Raw genomic sequence first — 25,489 nt, 5'->3', positions numbered from 1 at the left:
CCTGACAACTTGCTGTTTCTTTGTAATTATTTATGAAATTTAGTAGCAATTTTTGAGTGAAAATTGTTTCAAGTAAATCCTACAACTAATTTTTTACCGTACGACACTGCAAAAAATATTTTCTGAACATGCCACCAAGCCATTGGCCAAACAGAAAGATCCGCCCCAAACTCACACCAATGGCTGAGCTAATGTTGTCAAGTATTTTAACATCAAAACAACAATTCACCTGTGCATAATGTTGTGTGTGTGTGTGTGTGTGTGTGTGTGTGTGTGTGTGTGTGTGTGTGTGTGTGTGTGTGTGTGTGTGTGTGTGTGTGTGTGTGTGTGTGTGTGTGTGTGTGTGTGTGTGTGTGTGTGTGTGTGTGTGTTGTTTTTGTGGTTTACGAGGACTTTTGACCTGAATACGCACCAGCACTATGGGGACATTTGGGTTTATGAGGACAGAGGCCATGTCCTCATAAATCCGACAGCGTAGATGTCATTTACTACGTTCCAGACGCTCCCTCTCAAAGTTTGGCGCCATGTCCTTACATACCACAAAACCCTGAAATTTTACCATACACAGTGTATCCCTGATTTCGAGAGTGCGCCCCTGTAGCCAGGTCCTGGTATTACACCCGCGTCATCAAAAATTTGCATCTTTCACACAAGTGTATTATTTGGGGCCTGTGATTGGTCAGATCGATACCGCTAGGCGGGAAATCGCGAAAACAAGATGGCGCCAATGGGCGGAGCTTCAATCAGCTTTAGTGATTGGTCAGATCGGTACCGGTAGGCGGGAGATCGCGAAAACAAGATGGCGCCAGTGGGCGGAGCTTCAATCAGCTTTAAAATGTGTAGCAACTAATGCAAAATACTAATTATTTAAGTATTTTTGCCTGTAATTTATTAATTGTGCATTAAATATATGATAAATAAATAAATAAAATCCCGTTTATATTATGATAAGTACAACGTAATCAGAGGTGTAGTCATTCGTCGTCACGTCATTTCCTGTTTGGACTGGACAAACTCTGCACCTGAGAAGACATCTGTGGACCTGATGAAGGCAACTGTTATCCAAAAGGTAAGTTATAATGTTGTTTAATTGCTTCTCTAATAGCACGTGGGTCCGGTTGGCTTGTTTGTGCATGTTCTGTATGCTCTTCGCTGCTCGTTTTACAGTTAGAAAGCAGCTAGCGCGTGATGCTAACCGTGCTAGCGGACCTATAAGTTAGTGATTCTGTTTACAGACTGACATGAGGGAATCAGCGATGCTTGTCATTTTAAACTCGTTTTCGATTGCACTATATTTGTAACTGCTACCTTTTCTGATCTCATAAAATAGTCTAGCCATCATAATAACGCGTTGGCATGACTAACGTTTCAGTATGTGAAGGGGAGGCTATTTCACCCAGTACAGTATCCTGATATGCTACTGTTAATATTACTACAGTTATGCTTGCTTTAAACACATTAAGACACAAATATGTGCTCTTATTACTCCTGACTATAATAAAATATAGGCTACTCTGAATATTATTAGAACTCTGTTTGATTCAGTCTTATTAATACTGTCACTATTATTGCCTATAATATTAATTGTGAATGAAATCTATGAATGAATAGTTATTATCAATTAACATATTCCTTAAATATCATATAATAAAGTATTAAAATAACTTGAATGCTGTTTACCATAATTGATCAATTTATTTAAAACAAGCTTTTTGAATAATATGTCAAATGAAATGCAATGGTCGTGAGAGTCTTTTTCTATGCGCGCAGACACATGGGATGATGGCTGAAGTGAGTCAGTGAAGGAGAAGATCAAGATCTGGAAGAGGACATGCCGTTTACAGACACAGATGAGCTCCAGGGCAGATTCAGCAATCATTATAAAGGTGAGTTCAGGGTTTCCATGCATAAGCAGTGCCATGCGACCAGTGCTCCTCAGAAACAGATTATTTGCCACAGTTATCAGTCCCTGAATTATGATTGTGTGTGTAAGAAGTGAGTCACGATCACTTACTGTACATCTAGCACAGGCACAATGTCTCGTATCACTCTCATACATACACACACTTGAACTCAGTGCCGTCCAAATGTATCTAGTTACCAGTGTCCCAGTAAATCTAGTGTCCTCATAGACCAGTATTCTGTCAAACTTACACAACACACTCAGTCAAAGTCAAACATCAGGAACATGCTCTTATGATGTCCTCATAAAACTGTGTCCTCATAGACCAGGATTCTGTCAAACTTACACAACACACTGAGATTCTCCTGTCAAGTCAAACATCAGTAACATGCTCTTATGATGTCCTCATAAAACTGTGTCCTCATAGACCAGGATTCTGTCAAACTTACACAACACACTGAGATTCTTCTGTCAAGTCAAACATCAGTAACATGCTCTTATGATGTCCTCATAAAAGGGTGTCCTCATAAAACTGGTGTAAAGCTACACACAACCTGACACACTGTAATGAAAACACATGTAATGTGATGCATAAAAGCCGTGAACATTACCTTGTGGTAGCATTTAAATATTGAAATATTGATTTGAAAACTTTAACTTTGTAATCTTGTATATTATCTCAAATCAGTATTTCATGTGCAAATATTTATTGATAGGTAGCTGTGTATCAGGACCCTTATTATCCTGTCAGTTTATTTTGTATTAATTACTGACTGACTGTACATTATCCTTTATATATTCCATTTATAATGCTTTTTTTAAACTCTTAGGTGAAGTGTTTCTGTATGTAACGCTTAATTTCATATTTTCAGATGAGCCATAAGAGCCAGTGGTCATCAGGCAGTGATTGTGCTGCTCTGACTGTGGGACTAGACGAGGTAAGTGAGAGTTGTGCTGGAAGAGAACGAGCAAACGAAGCAGAGACATCTGTGAGATCTAGTGTTCACACATTTACACCACTGTTTCATGTCTAATGTTATGTTTTGTAGACTCTCAGTGAGGTTGAACCCTCCACTCTCGAAATGAAGAGTCCGTCCCCGTCCCAGTCAGAGGCCAGAGATGTACAGAAGGTATTGTTTTTTTGGAAATTAAATTAGGGATACAGCGATATGAACATTTGGGCCGATAACTGATCATTCTTTATATTCGAAAGCCGATATCTGATATATTAGCCGATGAATCTAAATCCAAAATTTGATATACTTTGAAAGCCTGATTACAAAAACGAAACGCACATCATTTAAAGCCAATGTCCCAAACACTTCAACATAAATCAAACATAATAGTACAGTGGCCTAATGTAAGATTCCTTAACTTTTAAAATGAATTTTACATTCATATTTCCAACTTTCTTTATAAAAAAATGACAACACTTTACAAAAAGGTTTCATCTTGTTAGTATTAGTTAACATGTACTAACAATGAATGAACAATACTTCTACAGGATTTACTTAACGTTTATCTTAACGTTAATCTCAACATTTTCCAAGACATTTTAGGATCCAGTGTTGTATCTGTTAATTTAATGCACTGTGAACGAACATGAACTCACATATTTTATTAACTCACATTAACAAAAGTTTTTCAATATGAAAAGCAATTTCACCAGATGTCTTGAATAGCTCTATTTGGAAATAATTAATCATTCTAGAATGATTGGTGTGATTTTGTAGGGGTTTGCATCTGCATAGAAAATAATAAATTGCAAGCAGAGATAAAAAAAATGAACAAAGATGTGAAATAAACAATGCCTCATATATTCCAGGTAAGTCTAACAGCATTTAGGTACAGAACTTGAGTAATCAACTGTAAAATAACACGGCAGAGTCTTTACATAGCCTGACTTCACAGAGGCCTGTACTGCAATGTCACTACCACAGATGGGTATGAATGATAAAGCAATACATTGTGCAGCCCTACAAGTTAATGTTCATGACTTTAATGCATCACATTACATGCATGTTCATTACAGTGTGTCAAGTGTGTGTGTGTCTTACACCTGTTTTATGAGGACACCCTTTTATGAGGACATCATAAGAGCAATGTCCTGATGTTTGACTTGACTGGAGAATCTCAGTGTGTTGTGTAAGTTTGACAGAATCCTGGTCTATGAGGACACTAGATTTACCGGGACACACATGGAATATTAGGATCGATACTGATAACCCATAATTCACAGCTCATTGTGGCTAATACCAATAGCGAAAACTATTTGTGCTTGTCAGATTAAATATAATCATTGAAGAAGTTGGTAAAAAATAGCAACCTCTGTTTGGCTTTCAATAAGTGATACTAAAATTATTATTTATTTGTCTTTTTTATATATTTTTACTACTTTTTTTTTCAGATGATAACTCTGAAGAATCAGATGAAACCTGAACAAGATACAGCAACTCTAAAGGTATCCAATAAGTTAATGTAATAACTCTGTTTCCTCAGAAACAGATTATTTGCCACAGTTATCAGTCACTGAATTATGATTGTGTGTGTAAGAAGTGAGTCACGATCACTTACTGTACATCTAGCACAGGCGCAATGTCTCGTATCACTCTCATACATACACACACTTGAACTCAGTGCCGTCCAAATGTATCTAGTTACCAGTGTCCCAGTAAATCTAGTGTCCTCATAGACCAGTATTCTGTCAAACTTACACAACACACTCAGTCAAAGTCAAACATCAGGATCATTTTCTTATGATGTCCTCATAAAACTGTGTCCTCATAGACCAGGATTCTGTCAAACTTACACAACACACTGAGATTCTTCTGTCAAGTCAAACATCAGTAACATGCTCTTATGATGTCCTCATAAAAGGGTGTCCTCATAAAACTGGTGTAAAGCTACACACAACCTGACACACTGTAATGAAAACACATGTAATGTGATGCATAAAAGCCGTGAACATTACCTTGTGGTAGCATTTAAATATTGATTTGAAAACTTTAACTATTTTGTAATCTTGTATATTATCTCAAATCAGTATTTCATGTGCAAATATTTATTGATAGGTAGCTGTGTATCAGGACCCTTATTATCCTGTCAGTTTATTTTGTATTAATTACTGACTGACTGTACATTATCCTTTATATATTCCATTTATAATGCTTTTTTTAAACTCTTAGGTGAAGTGTTTCTGTATGTAACGCTTAATTTCATATTTTCAGATGAGCCATAAGAGCCAGTGGTCATCAGGCAGTGATTGTGCTGCTCTGACTGTGGGACTAGACGAGGTAAGTGAGAGTTGTGCTGGAAGAGAACGAGCAAACGAAGCAGAGACATCTGTGAGATCTAGTGTTCACACATTTACACCACTGTTTCATGTCTAATGTTATGTTTTGTAGACTCTCAGTGAGGTTGAACCCTCCACTCTCGAAATGAAGAGTCCGTCCCCGTCCCAGTCAGAGGCCAGAGATGTACAGAAGGTATTGTTTTGTTTTTTGTTTTTGGAAGTCAAATTAGGGATACAGCGATATGAACATTTGGGCCGATAACTGATCATTCTTTATATTCGAAAGCCGATATCTGATATATTAGCCGATGAATCTAAATCCAAAATTTGATATACTTTGAAAGCCTGATTACAAAAACGAAACGCACATCATTTAAAGTCGGCATGAAATCAAATTTGACAAATCTTCTTTTTATATGTAATATTGTAGTGTTTATTATAAATGATTTATCTGTGCACTTCATTATTTTTTCAAAATTCATGTACCCTTATAATCTTTAATCAAATACATTACCCTTCCCTCCCCCCTTGAAAACGACCTCTCTTCTCTTTTGGTCATGTGCCATGGCGAAAGGGTGCGGCCAGAGCCCATGAGGGTGCGGCTATCGGTGTTTGTCTCGTTTCGCGGGAGGCTCATATAAATATGGTCTGATTCCTGCCTGAAAATTTAGCTGCTTGTCCTTGTTCTCGTCGCTGGGCTCCTCAATAGAAAAATCCTTCATGTGAGGGTAACGGTGGGGGAGTCCGCTGGAGAGAAATCCTCCACAACTGAATGTAAACTGGCATTCAAATCTGCCTCCATTTTGTTTGCAACGCCCAACCTCCAACGATCCAATCAATTCCCGAAGGACGAAATCAAGCCCCGCCCTACATTTTTTTCTAATTTCAGAAGCAGTTTCACTCGGATATACATCACAACAAGGAAAAAATGACAATCTCAACTTCCATTTCATGCCGACTTTAAAGCCAATGTCCCAAACACTTCAACATAAATCAAACATATACAGTAGTGGCCTAGTTTGAACCAGTGTAAGGTTTCTTAGCTTCTAAAATAAATTTTACATTCATATTTCCAACTTTCTTTATAAAAAAATGGCAATACTTTATAAAAAGGTTTCATCTTGTTAGTATTAGTTAACATGAACTAACAATGAATGAACAATACTTCTACATGATTTACTTCATGTTTATCTTACTTAACGTTAATCTCAACATTTTCCAAGACATTTTAGGATCCAGTGTTGTATCTGTTAATTTAATGCACTGTGAACTAACATGAACTCACATATTTTATTAACTCACATTAACAAAAGTTTTTCTCTGTTAGTTCATGTTAGTTAATGCAATAACATATGTATTGTGAAGTTTTACCAAAACATCTATTGCCTTAATAATAATAATAATAATAATAAATCAAATGAAATTAAAATGTTATTAGACAACATTAAACTTAAAATGAAATGGCCTAAAGAGCTGAAGGAACACCCCTAAACCTGAGGCTTTGTTAGATGGTTTTAGCTCAACGGAACACAACCTATATATGATAAATTAGATATTTATACAAAATAAACACAATATTACAACTTATACTTGCACAAAATCATGCACAGATTAACTTGAGCTATTATTAATAGTAATCAACTATTACATAGTGAAACTCCTGTTGTGGATGCGCTCCTCCCAGGACAACACGCTGAAACACAGCAACTAAACCCAAAGAATTCACGACGTTTTTAATGCAATAGTTTGCTCATTATAGTGTTATGTATATATGACAGTCCCAATCATAATTAATGTTTTGCTGACCACCGGTGTGGCCTACAGTGAAGTGTTTACTGTAGCACTCATTAACTCAGCCAAATGCATCCTATATGAGATAAATCAGATATATAACAAAAATAAAAAATATTACAACTTACAATTCCACAAGCGAACTCTCCCTGTAACAATGCGCTGATTTCACAGATTTGTGATTCAAACATTTCAAAACCATCACGGTGAACAGCGCACATCTGAAGCTGAAGGAAGAAATCCATTATTTATTAGTGTTAATATAGCGGCCTAATTTTCTTATCGGATTGACAACGATAACATCAATGAGCATTTATTTTCATGCATCCCTGATTGGTTATGACCATATATTTATAGGGTTTTAACTTTATACTTGATTACAACTTATGTCACAGTGTTTTAAATCTTAAGTCACTATTCATCTCATTAATTTGATCAGTATTAATACTGAGTGGTTTGAAATGTCCCATCATACCTGAATTAGTTTGGCGTCATCAGCCTTCTTTTGCTCAAGTATATCATTGATAATGTAATGTTTTAATTTTATGTTTTATGACAGTGATCAGTCAGTGTTAATGGAGTCAAGTATCTGTGCTGCTTCATTTGGAGAATCTCTGAATCCTTTGTCTCTAATAGATGTTTATTTTTTCTTTCTTTGCCTTGCTTTCAGGTGAGCCCTGAGAAGGAACAATCATCATTGGAGGATCAAGACTGTGTTGAGATGGTAATAAAAAGAGCATTGCATCATTTTAGGAAATGCTAGTCTAGAAAGAACTTTTTCACATCATCTTTGGGGCTGTTTTACACCTGGTCATTTCATTGTCAAAACAATTCCATTTACACTTGGCCACATAAATGTGTCTTCACAAAACGGACATAAATCCGATCTTCAATTCCCGCGCTATATCAGATTTAACGGTGTTCACGTCATCGAAAGCTACCGCTATGAGCAGCATTTTTTGTATCATCAGCTAATTTTAAGATCAATAGGAGAGAGAGTAGCATCAGCACTGGTAAAATCATTTATTCTCACTACTTTTAATGAAGATGACTGTGTGTTGAGCATCTGCGACTTACTTTAATTTATTTTTAGTTTGTATTTTGTGCATCAGCATGCTGAAGAGATCCTCAGCTACTCATCTGCAGTGATGCGTGTTGCAGAAGCGCTGTCATATCTCACTATAACGTGTCATATAGCCTAAAATACGCTCTCACCTGTTTATTATTTGGCATTTTTGGGAGGAGTAAAATTCATAGTGTTACCATTAATTACCTTTACTCTAGTGACCGACCACAGTCTAATCTGTCCCTCCACAGTTTGAACCAAAAGAACCGAAAATATTTTTACGCCTCATAATAACATAAATTGTCTTTGTGTTTTGCGCAATTGCTTTGGTAAAGCATCTCTCAAACATACTAAAATCAAAAGCACAATATGGCTCAATGCCCTTATCAAATCGCAAAAGACGATAAGAAAGTAAGTCTGTAGTCTGTTGTGCTGCGTGTTTCAAACTGAAGAGCACACTTTGCTCGCTCGATCAGCTCATGATCTGGCTTTTTCCATGCCTCGTTTCACAGGGAATGAATGCAGTGAACTCCATCTCTGCATGTGCCATAAGTTTAACATGCATTTGGGAACGCAACCAGCACCAGTTACTCTCTATTTTCACATTCGCATTATATCCACATTTTTTGTAGTAATACAATTTTTCAATAAGATGCGTTTATAAACCTGTTTTCACTTAAACTGCAGGTTTCTGCCAGTATAACAGCTTAAGTGAAGAAAATAAGAAAGTATTATAACCTCTTATTGTAAAATAATATACTCATTATAAAATATTAATTTTTCATTGACAGTATTAGTATATCACTGTCTAGGCGATAATTCTAATAATAGTGATCTTAGTGAAGTATTATAGTTGTTATTAATATGATTATTATTATTAAACGGTGCCATTTGTCATGTTTCATAAATGACTTCTCAATACAGGTTAAACTGAAGATGTTCTTGTTTTAAATGTCTCTTTTTCTTTAAGATGAGATCAGTATGACGGACTCTGATGCCAGTGATCCTGATGAAAGCGGTTCTGAAGGTGATGTTCCTGCTGGAGCTGCAGGCGTCTCCAGTAATGTTGGTATGTGTCAACTAATGATGGGTACACACCAAAAGATTTTACATCTTATAAGATTTTCAAAATGTGATGGACCACAAACATGAGGACAAAAAATCCTAGATTTAACCGTTTTGCTCATATAGTGTGTGGTGTGCCATGATGTGAAAAGACCGTTAGGGTTGGGTATCGTTTAAATTTTAACGATTCCGATTCTGCTTATCGAATCCGGTTCTTAACGATTCTTGGTTTCGATTCCAATATTTATTGGAGAGAAAAAAGAGAGCAAATACTTTTTTCTACCTTTTATTCTTGTTACATTTAGGCTATTACCAGTAAAACTGTGACAATGCATCTTAATTTACAATATACTATATATATATATATATATATATATAACACTTTAAGGAATTATAGACTCGACTCGTATTAATTGTCTGATGTATTTATTCATGATCTCTATTTTAAACAAAACTGGTTCTCATTTTATCCAGAATTATGCGGCTCTAGTTTGTCTTTCTTGCATGTGATACAATTCGCTGTATTTTCATCTTTTTTTGAAAAGCTTAACCAAACTTTCGAAAGTCTGCTGCGCTCCGCCATCGTAAATATAACGTACAGCGCATGTGCGGCAGGCAGGTCCTGGCAGATCAATACAACTGTAAACAAATGCTCACTGCCATTCACCTCGCGCATGTGAGCATCACCAAAGTAAGGAATCGATAAGCGGAATCGAAGTGTGCGCGACTTATCGAATCCCCGGTTTTTGGCATTTTGGAACCGGTTCTAGATACCCAACCCTAAAGACCATGCAACCAGAGTCTCGACTGTTAACACTCTAGAGACCTCAGAATAAGCATGGCGGACGATATGCAGGAAGCAATTGCGATGATAGTGTTTGGAAATGTTTTACACAACACGTTGTGTAAACATTTGCGCCACAAATCAACAAGCTGATCCTCCATCTCTGCTGTCCACATCAATTTCAGTTTGTGCTGCGCCATGACTGCGTTTCTTATGCTTCCGTCTTCCTTCATCTCGCTTTCTGATTGGATATGGTTTCCTTTCACGTGATAATCTCCAGAGCATGCGCGTGTTTGTCCTCGGGCTTCCCCCCACATTTCAGGATTTCTGATCGTAAATATTCCACATGTTGAATATTTGCGATTCGCGATCAGGTCGGCTCTGACGTTCTTCCGATCAGGTTCGGACACTCTTAACACACCTCACACCAAGGGAAAATCTGATAAGATAATCTATAACCATCAAGATAATCGGGACACAGCTAGGATTTTCAGAAGGGGGAAATCAGCCCAAAATCAGCCTGATTATCTTTTGGTGTGTACCCAGCATAACAAGTTTGTGTTTATGAACATGTTTATTATTATTTTAAACCAATATATATTGTAGTGCAATTTTACGTTAGTATTTTCACCAAAGAAAAATGGTTTTAAGCCAGTTATATTCACTGAACAAAATTATAGATCTAAGTTCTAAGACTTTTTCTATTTACCCAAAAGGCCTGTTTCTCTCAAATATTGTTCACAAATCTGTCTAAATCTGTGTTAGTGAGCACTTCTCCTTTGCCGAGTTAATCCATCCATCTCACAGGTGTGGCATATCAAGATACTGATTAGACAGCATGATTATTGCACAGGTGTGCCTTAGGCTGTCCACAATAAAAGGCCACTCTAAAATGTGCAGTTTTATCACACAGCACAATGCCACAGATGTTGCAAGTTTTGAGGGAGCGTGCAATTGGCATGCTGACAGCAGGAATGTCCACCTGCTGTTGCCCGTGAATTGAATGTTCATTTCTCTACCATAGCCGTCTCCAAAGGCTTTTCAGAGAATTTGGCAGTACATCCAACCGGCCTCACAACCGCAGACCGTGTGTAACCACACCAGCCCAGGACTTCCATATCCAGCATCTTCACCTCCAACACCGTTGAGGCCAGCCACCCGGACAGCTGCTGCAACAATCGGTTTGCATAACCAAAGAATTTCTGCACAAACTGTCAAAAACCGTCTCAGGGAAGCTCATCTGCATGCTCATCGTCCTCATCGGGGTCTCGACCTGCAGTTGGTCGTTGTAAACGACCTGCGTGGGCAAATGCTCACATTCGATGGCGTCTGGCACTTTGGAGAGGTGTTCTCTTCACGGATGAATACCGGTTTTCACTGTACAGGGCAGATGGTAGACAGCGTGTATGGCGTCATGTGGGTGAGCGGTTTGCTGATGTCAACGTTGGGAATCGAGTGGCCCATGGTGGGGTTATGGTATGTGCAGGCGTATGTTATAGACAACCAACGCAGGTGCATTTTATTGATGGCACTTTGAATGCACAGAGATACCGTGATGAGATCCTAAGGCCCATTGTTGTGCCATTCATCCACAACCATCACCTCATGTTGCAGCATGATAATGCACGGCCCTATTCTGCAAAGATCTGTACACAATTCCTGGAAGCTGAAAACATCCCAGTTCTTGCAGGGCCAGCATACTCACCGGACATGTCACCCATTGAGCATGTTTGGGATGCTCTGAATCGGCGTATACGACAGCGTGTTCCAGGTCCTGCCAATATCCAACACAGCCATTGAAGAGGAGTGGACCAACATTCCACAGGCCACAATCAACAACCTGATCAACTCTATGCGAAGGAGATGTGTTGCACTGCGTGAGGCAAATGATGGTCACACCAGATAATGACTTGTTTCCAGACCCCCTGAGACCACACAAAACTGCACATTTTAGAGTGGCCTTTTATTGTGGCCAGCCTAAGGCACACCTGTGCAATCATCATGCTGTCTAATCAGTATCTTGATATGCCACACCTGTGAGGTGGATGGATTATCTCGGCAAAGGAGAAGTGCTCACTAACACAGATTTAGACAGATTTGTGAACAATATTTGAGAGAAATAGGCCTTTTGTGTACATAGAAAAAGTCTTAGAACTTTTAGTTCAGCTCATGAAAAATGGGGGCAAAAACAAAAGCGTTTAGAATTGTTCATAGTGTATGTATATATATATCATACTATAGTGTGCCAGTAGATAATATCAAATTACATTTCTAAACATTCCTTTTGCCATTAATTGTAAAAATCAGTTATCAATAATCAGATATTATTATAAATAACAATTTTTCTAGAACAAAATGAATGGAATCAGTACCAAACCAATAAGTTTATCATGTTCATGTTGGTCAAAAACTTTGAAAAGGAGATGTTTAACACAACATTCCATCTCCAGAATAATGTTTTGAATGTCATTTGAAATGTAATTTTTAGAGATCAGATGTATAACCAGTTTTAAGTTCTAGATGCAGGTTTGAGTTACATCTGAGTTTCTGATCTGTCTATAACTGATTTCCTACAGGTGTTCAGAAGATGCCTATCGAGAAACCACTGAAGTTCCTCAAGGTACCTGAGGTTTAAATCTGAATATGACTACCATTGTAAGTACATGAGCTCTCATATAGTTAGAGTTTACTAAAGCATGTATTCTTCTGTACAGAGAATGAACATGAGGCAGGAATTGAAAACCTTGTGGAAAGGACAAAAAGTGTGCTGGTCAAATGCTGAAGTTACAACTGTAATTGAACATTTTAAGGCACATACACTCACCTAAAGGATTATTAGGAACACCATAGTAATACTGTGTTTGACCCCCTTTCGCCTTCAGAACTGCCTTAATTCTACGTGGCATTGATTCAACAAGGTGCTGAAAGCATTCTTTAGAAATGTTGGCCCATATTGATAGGATAGCATCTTGCAGTTGATGGAGATTTCTGGGATGCACATCCAGGGCACGAAGCTCCCGTTCCACCACATCCCAAAGATGCTCTATTGGGTTGAGATCTGGTGACTGTGGGGGCCATTTTAGTACAGTGAACTCATTGTCATGTTCAAGAAACCAATTTAAAATGATTCGAGCTTTGTGACATGGTGCATTATCCTGCTGGAAGTAGCCATCAGAGGATGGGTACATGGTGGTCATAAAGGGATGGACATGGTCAGAAACAATGCTCAGGTAGGCCGTGGCATTTAAACGATGCCCAATTGGCACTAAGGGGCCTAAAGTGTGCCAAGAAAACACCCCCCACACCATTACACCACCACCACCAGCCTGCACAGTGGTAACAAGGCATGATGGATCCATGTTCTCATTCTGTTTACGCCAAATTCTGACTCTACCATCTGAATGTCTCAACAGAAATCAAGACTCATCAGACCAGGCAACATTTTTCCAGTCTTCAACTGTCCAATTTTGGTGAGCTCGTGCAAATTGTAGCCTCTTTTTCCTATTTGTAGTGGAGATGAGTGGTACCCGGTGGGGTCTTCTGCTGTTGTAGCCCATCCGCCTCAAGGTTGTGCGTGTTCTGGCTTCACAAATGCTTTGCTGCATACTTCGGTTGTAACGAGTGGTTATTTCAGTCAAAGTTGCTCTTCTATCAGCTTGAATCAGTCGGCCCATTCTCCTCTGACCTCTAGCATCAACAAGGCATTTTCGCCCACGGGACTGCCGCATACTGGATGCTTTTCCCTTTTCACACCATTCTTTGTAAACCCTAGAAATGGTTGTGCGTGAAAATCCCAGTAACTGAGCAGATTGTGAAATACTCAGACCGGCCCGTCTAGCACCAACAACCATGCCACGCTCAAAATTGCTTAAATCACCTTTCTTTCCCATTCTGACATTCAGTTTGGAGTTCAGGAGATTGTCTTGACCAGGACCACACCCCTAAATGCATTGAAGCAGCTGCCATGTGATTGGTTGATTAGATAATTGCATTAATGAGAAATTGAACAGGTGTTCCTAATAATCCTTTAGGTGAGTGTATAACCAAAGGAAAACTGGCCACACTGACTGAATGCCAGCAGTGTAAGACCGCTGAGGATCCTTTCCGTGGGTTTTCAATTTCTGCCTCACTCTCATTCTCTGTACAGAATAATACATGCTTTAGTAATCTCTAAACACATGAGAGCTTTTGTACTTACAATGATAGTTGTATTCTAATGACACTATACTCTTCTAGAGCTGATGTACAGCCCAAACTAACTTTGTTGAATACTTTTCCTGTTATCTCTGTAATTCTGCTTTGAAACTTGACAATTCTGTTTACATTTTCTGGAAATAACAGAATTGTCTTTAGGTAAACCGTCCCTTGTAAGTCGGTTTCTCTACATGTTGCAGCATTTATTGCATGTTGAGTGAGTTCATTTTATACATTTCAAAGCCTGTTTAATGACGTCTTTAAATTGTGCCTGTTTCCAAGGGCTGTTTTGTCAATCTTTTCGAAGTTTTGAATGGTTCATCTGCTTGTCATTTTAATATGTCAAAACAGTAATGATACTGTATGCTTTCTGAAAGATCACACAGTTGTGCAAGTTTTATTGACCATGTTTTTAAGTTTGTGGATGTCACTTTCCCCTTAAAATGGTATGTCATGATTGTATTACATGGTAAAACTGAAAAAACTCAATGTTTATGATGATATTATTGAAGTCATAATTAAAGCACTTCTAAAACACCTCTGTCCCTGTAATGTTGCAAGTTGTTTTGTGTATTGTATTTGAGATCCGGTACTCTTAAATCACCTTAGTCTTGGTAATACACCGTGTTGTCAGGTTTGTGTGTGTGTGTGGGCATGTACCATTAAACACACTCGTCCTTATAATGTTGGATTATGCAGTTGTGTATTGTGTTTAAGATCCAGTCCTCTTAAATCACCTTAGTCTTGGTAATACACTGTGTTGTCAGGTTTGTGTGTGTGTGTGGTCATGTACCAGTAAAACACATTGGTCCCTGTAATCCACTGAAATGACATATTTAGTGTATTGTAAAAAGAGTGTCCTCATAATCAAGTCGGGCCCCAAAAATCACAATTATGTCATAGGCGGGAACATTTTAGGATGGGCGGGAATGTCCTTGTGTACCACCAAAATATCATATGGTAATATTTTCTGTTCTGTTGTGTGTATAGAACATTTGAAGTCAGATTTGCGATCTGCAGATTAAAACAAAATTTTTGATATTTGTATCATCACTGTAGGGCATTGGGAAAGGGGTGTCCCCATATACCACCACCAAACTTGTTTGGGCATCAGTGTCCTTCTATACCACAAAAACAAGTGTGTGTGTGTGTGTGTGTGTGTGTGTGTGTGTGTGTGTGTGTGTGTGTGTGTGTGTGTGTGTGTGTGTGTGTGTGTGTGTGTGTGTGTGTGTGTGTGTGTGTGTGTGTGTGTGTGTGTGTGTGTGTGTGTGTGTGTGTGTGTGTGTGTGTGTGTGTGTGTGTGTGTGTGTGTGTGTGTGTGTGTGTGTGTGTGTGTGTGTGTGTGTGTGTGTGTGTGTGTGTGTGTGTGTGTGTGTGTGTGTGTGTGTGTGTGTGTGTGTGTGTGTGTGTGTGTGTGTGTGTGTGTGTGTGTGTGTGTGTGTGTGTGTGTGTGTGTGTGTGTGTGTGTGTGTGTGTGTGTGTGTGTGTGTGTGTGTGTGTGTGTGTGTGTGTGTGTGTGTGTGTGTGTGTGTGTGTGTGTGTGTGTGTGTGTGTGTGTGTGTGTGTGTGTGTGTGTGTGTGTGTGTGTGTGTGTGTGTGTGTGTGTGTGTGTGTGTGTGTGTGTGTGTGTGTGTGTGTGTGTGTGTGTGTGTGTGTGTGTGTGTGTGTGTGTGTGTGTGTGTGTGTGTGTGTGTGTGTGTGTGTGTGTGTGTGTGTGTGTGTGTGTGTGTGTGTGTGTGTGTGTGTGTGTGTGTGTGTGTGTGTGTGTGTGTGTGTGTGTGTGTGTGTGTGTGTGTGTGTGTGTGTGTGTGTGTGTGTGTGTGTGTGTGTGTGTGTGTGTGTGTGTGTGTGTGTGTGTGTGTGTGTGTGTGTGTGTGTGTGTGTGTGTGTGTGTGTGTGTGTGTGTGTGTGTGTGTGTGTGTGTGTGTGTGTGTGTGTGTGTGTGTGTGTGTGTGTGTGTGTGTGTGTGTGTGTGTGTGAGAGATAGAGATCCACAGCCTCCAGGCAGGGCATCTGCTGCTCATTTCAGAAACTCTATCAGATAATGGTGCATGTCTCATGTAAAGGCAGAGGGCTAGTGAAACAGACACCGGCAGCCCATATCACTTCTACCGCAGAGCGGACTGGCTCCAGACACCGGCTCTGAATGGCCTGTGCGGGAACAGGGGGCCGATTCAGACTCATTGTTGGGACCGGGATGGGGCGGCTTCCAAACCGCTCCATTAAACCGGACACCGAGACCCAGAGCCTAGAACATCTGTCAAGCAAGCCCAGCCAAATCAGTTGAAATCCTGTTTCAGCCATGAACAGGAGGAGCTAAAACTCACTGCTCTTTTCCCTGATGCACAGATAGAATTTCTTCCATCATGCAAGCAGGAATTGAGATTTCATATGAAACAATCATTATGTTATATCTCTATGTAGTTCTTTGCACTGGAACTCCTCATTCCCACTGAGAGTACAACAGCAAGCCATGTCCATCTCATTTTCTGTATTAGAAATAGTATGTGTAGATACACTTATGTCACTATTAGGCAGTAGAAAACCCATATTGGTTGACTACAACTAGTCTGACTACAACTCTCCTGGTGAGCTCAGATGCTATGACAAATAAATTATTCCTTCAGGTGTGCACACTATGAAACAGTAAGAGAGTGCATGAGCAGAGAGGGGAGTGAGACTGTACTGGTAATGTGAACCAGATACCCATCAGACCCACGTCTCCTCGACCACATCAGTACAAGTACGACCACAGACTCATCCTGCATGGTCTCTGTTGATGTTGTGAAGAATCAGCTGTGCCGTTGCTGTCTTGATGAATTTGTGTGAAACAGAATCCTACCTACCACACACAGCAGGAAAGAGAATGATCCTGGATTAGTTGTGTAAAGGATGTACCAGAAAGAGTCCTTAAGAATGGTCAATTTTGATTTCATGGTGACTTTATTTATTTTATTGAATATTGCAGTATTTACATGGCGATAAACATGATATTTAAAAAATGAAATATTGTTATTGTGTTAATTTGGGGTGTCTGAATAAACTGGTATTGCCGATAATCATAATGTTCCAAATTAATAGTGCACATATGATAAAATGGCACATAAATAATCCAGCGCCAGTGTCTGGATGACATCCTAACAAGGTGGTGTCGGTATTGCACCTTAACACTGGTTGCCATCAGTCATTAGACACAGCTTGCAGCAGCTACTGCCATGTAAAAGCATGTCGTTGGATATGACAGACGACACACTCTACCCGCACTCCAAGAAAGTTAGCTCGCCAGTGTAGAAGTTTTTGGGATTCCGTGAAAATGACTTTTTAATCAGCCCAGGACTTGCCAATCCACAGTGAGCGCAAAAGAGGGCAACCACCATCCTCATCACCTACTTCTGCTATCTTGCAGATCACTGACGGTACAGAGAGTAAGTTGCCATTATTTTGCTAGTCCTGAAACAGGTAATGCTACATTCATCTGTTAAATGCTGACACCTTTCTGTGTTTTATTATATTTACATATACAGCCGGTGCACTTCATTTTTTTTTAAGAAATCCATGTAATCTTTAATTAAAAACTTCCCCTCCCTATTACAGCAACATCCCTTCTCTGATGACGACGTGTACTGGCGTGAGGGCAAAACAACCTGTCACTCACATGAGATCGACCAATAGAAAATCACAATCATCCAATCAATTCCCTATGGACAAAATCAAGTCCTGCCCTACATTTGTTCTTGTTCCTGAAGCCATTTCACTTATATGTCACAATAGGGAAGAAAAGATTAGGGCAACTTCCGCTTCACTCCGACTTTAAATAGACACAGTGTGACGTGCTTTCGTTTTTTTTTTGTTTTTTTTTTCACACTTGGTTTTATGGGTGACCAAAAGATTAAACAAAAAATGAAGGAACTGGGACGAGCAGCTTTCTGCAGGACACTGGTGACAACCTGAAGTCAAACTAGTCCTTTATGGTGCCTCCAAAGGACGATAATACTGCTAAAACTGTGGAAACAAGTGTCTAAAATGTGCAGTTATGTTTAAAGGGACTCCAAAAATTAGCAGATGATTCACAGCCATGCAATTGAGATGAAGATAAATGGTTTCTTCAATCTCAGCTAATTAAGACCTGGGCCTACAGGAGGGAGACGTCCATGTCCAATCTAAATGTCAAGCCGGGCCCAGAGGAGCCTCTTTAATTTCATCAGAGAGGGCTCAAGTGTCCACTGCTGGCTACCTATGTACCTCTACTGTATGATCGCTCCACAATAACAGGGTGTCGCATTCAGAGATGCAGGCAAGCGGAATTAAACACCCCGTTCATTTTAATGAAGCACTCAGAGAGAATAAAGGTCATCTCTATACACTTTTGCTCCTGTTCACTTACTATAGCTCTTTGTTTCTCCCTCCCGACTCCCTTACTTATTTAAAAAGTGGCTTAATGGTCTATCAAATGAGGCATGTAGGAATCTCAGGGCTTCATTAGACCTAATCCAGTTATGTGTGGACCAGAGCTGCTCTCTGTGGACACATGCAAGACACTTTAGAAGTTACCCTGACCACCTGATCTGAGCTCAGTTGGGCTGCTTCTTTAAACTAAAACAAAGACATACTCTAACCTTCAGAACATAAAGCTTCTTCGGTCCACACAAACCATTAATGGACAGTAACATGCATGTAAAATGGGTAATTCTGCTACTGTCACAGTTATGATGTCACGACACGAATAGGGCCCTATGAAATCAATTTGATTTTTTCTGTTTAATTTTTCTGGATTCTGTTTTAATGGTTAAATTCAGTTCAATCTAATTAACTGGAATCATGAAACTTTAACAACAATTTATTAAAAGTTTAACAAATTATAAAATAAGGTGGCAATTAAAGGAAGGCATTAGACATAATATTTTTTAGTAGTAGTAATAGTTTTTGACAGGAAATTGTTATGAAGAACGTTTCTCATCAAATCATATGAGCTTCTCTTCAAATTCGTTTTATAGTTCTACACTGTTACTGTATGACAACTAGTGAATCATTTGGGTCTGATTTATTTCTCCTAAGGAATTTTAGGTGAAACATCTGAGACAAAATTGAGCAGCTTCTGAGAAATACTGGGAATGTGAATGTAGGGTCGGCAGATCCTGATCAACTTAAACCAACTTTTCTCCAAAACTTCACTCAATGAATCATTAAGTAAACAGGGTAATAAATTAAGGCAGAAAGAAAGCCGTCCCTCCGTGGCCTGATTTACATTGATCACACTAAACAGATTTATGTTAAAGCAAATAATAAATAGCTTTTAAAATGAGATTCACTGGGTGGTTCAGCTGGGGTGTAAATTGAGCTTTACTCTTATCGTCATGGAATATCATTCATTCCATCCTATTTCAAGGTCCATTTATGATTCAGACACCAGATCTGATAGAAAAATGAATTCTGTTCTCAGATGGGGACCATTACCTCAGTAAAGCCTCACGTGTCACATGCAAATGAAATATGAGTGCTGTTTGTGATTGAGTTAATTACTGACTGAGAAGCTTTATGAAGTTGAGCTCAATATGCCTCATCAGCATCCTGTAATCTGTGTTCAACCACAGGATCCGACCACCATCAGGCTTTTGGCGTGTGATTCACATCATCACGAGAGGTGTGACTCATGCATGTAGGCAGGCTGTCTGAAAGCCTGTTTACAGCATTTCTCCCATCATTCTCTGAGCCTCAGAGAGACGGCAAACGCTTTAAAGTTCAGGAGTGCAAACAGCCCTTTGCCTCTTCTCTGCGCAGGGGGTCACACTTTGAAAGCAAGCCACAGATCTCCTCAGATGTTGACAAGTCGCTAACAGAAAGAAGAAAGCAGATTGCCATTTCAGACATGACACAGACACACAAATCTGCCTGGTATAAGTCTCAGGCATCTGTGGTTTTGCTGATTAAAGGGCCTCCATATCAATAAAAGTGAGTGCAGATACATACGCAGTGGCTTTAAACTTTCTGAATGCAGATCATAACATGATCTAACATGGCTAGTGCTAAAGGCCTGTGAAAACATTTCACATGAAAATAATGGGCTGATCATCCAATAAGAGCCCGACAATCCATATGTGAGACTCTCTGTTTGACTTCCATTACTCTATACGCCGTTTGAAGACAACGACCATGATGGAGCGAGAAAGAGAGCTTTACGCTGATCCACAATCACACCATTGTCCATTTGCTTCTACATAGACTGCAAACAGAGAGTATAATGACATATATTTGCCTAATATCTCTCTTATGAATATCTGAGGTTTGAATACTTGGTTAATCACATTAGTCCTGTACATTAAAAGAATATTTTGTATTGCACTTTTGTTGTATTGAAAAGCTTAAACTTATTAGTCCTGTACATTATAAGAATATTTTGTATTGCACTTTTGTTGTATAGAAAAGCTTAAACTTAATTTTAGTGGGTTGAAGTTTCCTATACAGCAGATTCTTTTTTAGCTTACCGGTGATGTTCTTGGAGCCATCTACATTGTGTAGTCTGTTCTAAACAAATATATAGTCTGTTTCAAACCTGTTCTTGCCAGATTCAACACTGTGGTTGCAGTTTTAGTTTGATGGAGAAATAGAGGGTGACTAACTGGAACAGTCTTTGATGTCACACGTTTCAGATCACAAGAAACAGACCCCCCAGAAGATCACTTGGGGACTCGGCCAAAACGGCAGTGCTGACATACACATGAAAGGGATCATTCACTTGAAAATGATCATTCCTTCATTATTTACTCACCCTCATATCATTCAAATCTTCCTTCAAAATATCTTCTTTGGTCTTACAGGAGAAAGAAAGTCATGGAACAACATGAGGGTGAGTAAATGTGACAGAATGATCTGTTTCTTCAAACCAAACTGCACATGTAAATAAAACAAATATTATTAGAGTATGTTTTTACAAGAAAACAATATCTCAGTCTACTTAAAAATGTCATATTTAATTAAATGTGTTACTTGGCGTTTCTATAACTATTTGTGAAATTTACTAGCACTTTCTTAGTGGAAATCGTTTCAAACTAAATCCTTTACCATTTTTTTTTTTGTCTGTGCAGCTTGTAGAAAATATTTGCTTTTGATTATAAATAAATCAATGTGTGGGAAAATGCAAAGAGAAGTTTGCTGCATTCTTCTCAGACTATATTACTGAACTAATGAAGAAAATTGGTGTGATCTTAAAGGTTTCTACTCCTCCGACTACATCTTAACCTTTCATGCTGAGAGCTTAAAGCTCATAACTGGATCATCACACACATTTATAACACGTTTCTGCAACAATATTGAAAAGTCACAGGACAAAAACAAGACATGAAGCGCTAAGTCTCTGAAATCTACTCAGTGTGCAGTAATGTGTTTCTTCACTGAGAGAATGAGGAGGTCCCTCAATGTAAAAGCTGTGCTTTCTGAAAAACTGGCTCTTAAATTACTCTTCCAATCTCCTGCAGGAATTTAATAGCTACCTGTGGCTTAAATTCCAATCGTTACAGGGAGTCCTGATGGAGCGAGTATAACCTCACCCAACACACACACACAGACACAGTCATCCTAACACAGCAGGAGAGAGATAGAGACAGAGAACTGGAGAAAGACAGATAAAGAGAAGAGAGACATTCATTAACAGTCGTGTAACAGAGGGTTGAGACTCACTGATCACTATATTCATAGTTAGCTTAACACGAGAGACATTACATGTGATTTCCATCATGTATATGGTGTAAAGCGGCAGAGATGGGTGATGCAGCATTCAGCTCATGTTAAAACATACAGAACTGGTCACTTGTCTTTAAAAATGCCAGTATCATGACTGTTCAAACAGGACAAAGTGCAGAGATCTTTGTAAAAGTACACTTGACTGTAAAAGTAAAAGTACACTAGTACACTTGTTTCATCACTGCAACCCATCTCACTGTTTTTTAGCCGCTCATGCATGAGCGTTGTATTCTAAATTCATCATGATCATTCTAAGTTAACCCTCTGGGGTCTGGGCTGTTTTTGGGGCCCTTGAGATGTTCTGACATGCCCTGACATTTGTGCTTTTTTCAGTTGCTTATAAACATATTAATGGCAAAGGTGTAAATTCACTCTATAAAGCACAAACAGGGCTACCATAATATGTGAGCCACGTGTATGTACATGTTTTCATTTTTGAGAGAATAATGTTTATGCATGGTTATTGAAAAAAAATAAAAAATAAAATTTCTGAAATAAGGCCACAAAACACATAGTAAATATGTGTCAATAAGACTTTTGAATAATGGATGTCCTCGCCTAGTGTTTTTTCTTCAAAATTATGTGAAAATAGTCTTGCTTGATCGTTCACATAAAACAGTACATTGATTTAAATTGATGTAAAACAGGTTTTGCTTGGAAAGCCAATATGCGAGGGGGCGTGAACGAGGAGTGGTTTACAACTTAGAACACCCACTCTGCATAATGACTGCATAATGAGCCATTCATTCAGGTGTGAAACTGACTGAGCCACAATGCAAAGACAAAAGATATATTTAGAAGAAGACTTATATTGACCATTTAAGATTTTGCTTACATCTATCTTGTAAATATGTTTTGCCATTTTATTAAAAAGGTTACAATTACAACAATATTACAATTTCAACAATATTTCAAGTGTACTCTTTCTTTGTAAAAAAAAATGATTATAGGCCTACATTTTATCTATGTATTCATTACTTTCATATTTCGCCTGACTGTAACGTTGTTTTCGTGAAATATTAGGGCATATTGTTAATTTGCAGTTGAATACGTTGCTTATACAAATAGCCTACATTTTATTTCAGCATATTTCAGTCGATTTTTACTCATCTCAGTATAGCAATACAGCTTGCTGAAACATCATCATTCATTCACACACGCGATTTAAATTTAAACTGTCTTTGCCAGCTGTGGTAAACAGCGCGCATCTCTGCCGTTCATTCATTCATAAACAGAAACCCACGTGAAGAAATTCACGTGATAAGGAAAAAACTTACTAGTATTCCTCTGCTCGCTCCTCGATATACCCGCACTTCTGAGGGACATTTTCCATTATTATTATTATTCCTCACAGCGCTGCAAGACGGTGTGAACAAGTAATGATCTGAATAAACTTGTGTTTCTCGAGCTGATATGGGGGCGTTCACAGGTTTGCGCGGATTGCCTCAGCCATTTGCGTTTGAATAGCGCGCGCTCTCCGTGGGCGGAGTCACATTACATCTGAATCAGATGTAATTAGCTCGACTGGAATCGCTCTCTTTTAATACAGATTTCACAAGATGACAATATTTGTTTTTTATATAAATTACTTCATTAAAAAGAAGAGAATTCAAGCTTCATGCCTGTGTGACTGTATGCCTGTTTGACTGAGTATTCGCTGAGTTATTGTTCATTTTCGGACGCGTTTCAGAATGGACTACACTGACAGAGAGAAGGCAGAACTCGCCTCGTGTTTATTTTTCTTTATTTGGCAAAAAGCACACCACTTTGTTTTTATTGTGAGTATACACAAAAATAATACACATTTAACAGAATCGATTGATGTATGAAACTTGCTTTGTAAAATCAAAGTCAAAAGAGTATTTCGGGTCTCAATTCAACTCATAAGGAAAAAAGCGAGCAGATCACGCCGGCGTGATCTCCGACCTCTGAGGGTTAAACAAAGTTCCATCCCACTGTGCTGTCTATAGGTTTTAAAAGAAGAATTAAAGTGTAAAGTGCGTACGTATAATTATAAGCCTCACTTTTCTGCTAATAAATCCTAAAAAAGCAACTGAACTAAGCTTAACTTGTTGTACTAAACCCAGAATATCGCTTGTTTAAGATAATTATAATAACTATAGACTAGCAATAAAATACAACACCACACATGCAATTACCTAGCAAAATTGCAACAGGGCCTTAAAAGGCAAACTAGACGGTTGCCCCGTTAGTACATTAACATAATGACACTGCATTTTAGCAAACATTCACAGTAACATTTTTTTATGCTTATGAATTATAGCCCCATACTTTTTTTTAGTATTACTATTATATAAATATATTTATAAAGACTCGCAAGTTGTATACTACATTATAAGAACAGTTATATTAATATTAATTACTTATAAGCCATGTATTTGCTTTTTAAATGTGCATGCTCATAATCCATTATACACTGATTTATAAATAAATATAATATATAAAATAGTTCCAGAGACACTTGTTTGCAGTACCAATTAGTTATCAATTATGTCTTTGATGGCTAATGTTTGCATTAGAGTTCATGAATGGTAATTTTGATTTGTTAATATATATCTCCTCAGTCATATGCATGGCATTACTTATTGCAGTTTGGAATTATACTAAAAAAATATTGTTGCAGTGTTTTACTGGTGTAACAAAAATAAAATAAAAAGATATTCAACTGTTTGCATTGAATATTTCTGTGTTTTTCATTATTTTATAACAGGAATTATTGTTCATTAGTTACATTTACAAGTAAACAACTTAAAATGTATAATGAGCACATCTTCATCATTTTTTAACATTTGCTTTAGGAAAATTCACACGGGATAAGTGAAGCCTGTGATTTTACTCGAATTTACTGACTTATCTCCCGGATATGATGTCAATAGGCGGTTGCTTGGAAATGTCTTGTTGTTATAGGTCTAGCTGTATGATATGTCATTAACAGAATAATGTTCCTTACCGCATGCTGCTATGTCATCCATCTCCATCTAATCATTCTTTTTGTTTTTAGCTCTTCTGATGATTTTCAGCTTTCTCTTTCTGCAAATTGTATAGTTTGGTGTAGGTATAGCGATATGACACAGCACCAAAAAAACTATCAAAACACTCCAACTCAGCCTCTATTCTAAAAATGGGTATATAATTAATTTAATGTTTTATTAAGCAGCAGAATATTAAGATATATTTTTAAAGTGTTATTAGACAGACACCGATCAGAAATTACAGCTGATTACTCCGACATCAAAATCCTGACTACGTGGATTCCTGTGAGGAATTGATTGGATTTTGCCTGCGAAAATTTGCTGAATAACAGTGAATGTGACCCACTCTAAGCATACACCCTGACTTAAAGGCAAAGGAAATTAACAAGTAATTGCTGTGATTTGTTTCACCATTCAAGTCCTAAAGAATGAACCACAGGCCTCCTGTATGTGTATGCAAATTCAGGACCTGAGATTTTAAGACGTATTTAAATGAAATCACGCACACATCATTCCTCCCACTGTAGCCATAGAGCAGCAGTCAGTGGGTGGACCTCATACTAAATTAAAAAGATAATGTTTTTACAAACGTGCACATGCTTTCATTCCCTCACACTACACAAATATACTACTTACTGTACATGGGGCTGAGCTCAAATCCATG

At 38.3% G+C, this 25,489-nt stretch overlaps 1 protein-coding gene and 1 long non-coding RNA gene across 6 annotated transcripts in view; one reads left to right on the top strand and one right to left on the bottom strand.

Moving 5' to 3' along the window:
- The window catches only part of LOC308704238, a 146,880-nt gene that overhangs the window by 90,608 nt on the left and 30,783 nt on the right, over window positions 1-25,489 (bottom strand). The window lies entirely within an intron of this gene.
- On the top strand, window positions 989-14,626 carry LOC308704485 (uncharacterized protein). Of its 5 annotated transcripts, none has more exons than XM_081388843.1 (11): window positions 989-1,069; window positions 1,771-1,886; window positions 2,776-2,841; window positions 2,953-3,033; window positions 4,311-4,364; window positions 5,131-5,196; window positions 5,308-5,388; window positions 7,657-7,710; window positions 9,023-9,121; window positions 12,478-12,556; window positions 13,315-14,626. In XM_081388843.1, exons 2-9 carry the CDS (start codon window positions 1,851-1,853, stop codon window positions 9,035-9,037), a joined length of 453 nt encoding a protein of 150 aa, XP_081244969.1. In that variant the 5' UTR covers window positions 989-1,069; window positions 1,771-1,850; the 3' UTR covers window positions 9,038-9,121; window positions 12,478-12,556; window positions 13,315-14,626. The 5 variants fall into 5 exon arrangements, with proteins under 5 accessions (XP_081244969.1, XP_081244970.1, XP_081244971.1 ...); XM_081388844.1 differs by having other exon boundaries at window positions 12,478-12,521; window positions 13,315-13,327; XM_081388845.1 differs by lacking the exon at window positions 4,311-4,364 and having other exon boundaries at window positions 12,478-14,626.

This window comes from Scardinius erythrophthalmus (genome assembly GCF_964197995.2).
Source record: "Scardinius erythrophthalmus genome assembly, chromosome: 16".
Classification (NCBI taxonomy): domain Eukaryota; kingdom Metazoa; phylum Chordata; class Actinopteri; order Cypriniformes; family Leuciscidae; genus Scardinius; species Scardinius erythrophthalmus.
The sequence above is the reverse complement of the archived record's forward strand: the minus strand, read 5'-3'. Positions and strand labels throughout refer to the sequence as shown.

What these genes read in the sequence shown, in the direction of transcription:
- LOC308704485 (XM_081388841.1), top strand. Translation starts at nt 1,851, where the DNA reads ATGAGCTCCAGGGCAGATTCAGCAATCATTATAAAG. An exon ending in AAGATACAGCAACTCTAAAG is followed by an intron (nt 4,365 to 5,130) that starts GTATCCAATAAG and finishes TCATATTTTCAG; the next exon opens with ATGAGCCATAAGAGCCAGTG. An exon ending in AGGCCAGAGATGTACAGAAG is followed by an intron (nt 5,389 to 7,656) that starts GTATTGTTTTGT and finishes CCTTGCTTTCAG; the next exon opens with GTGAGCCCTGAGAAGGAACA.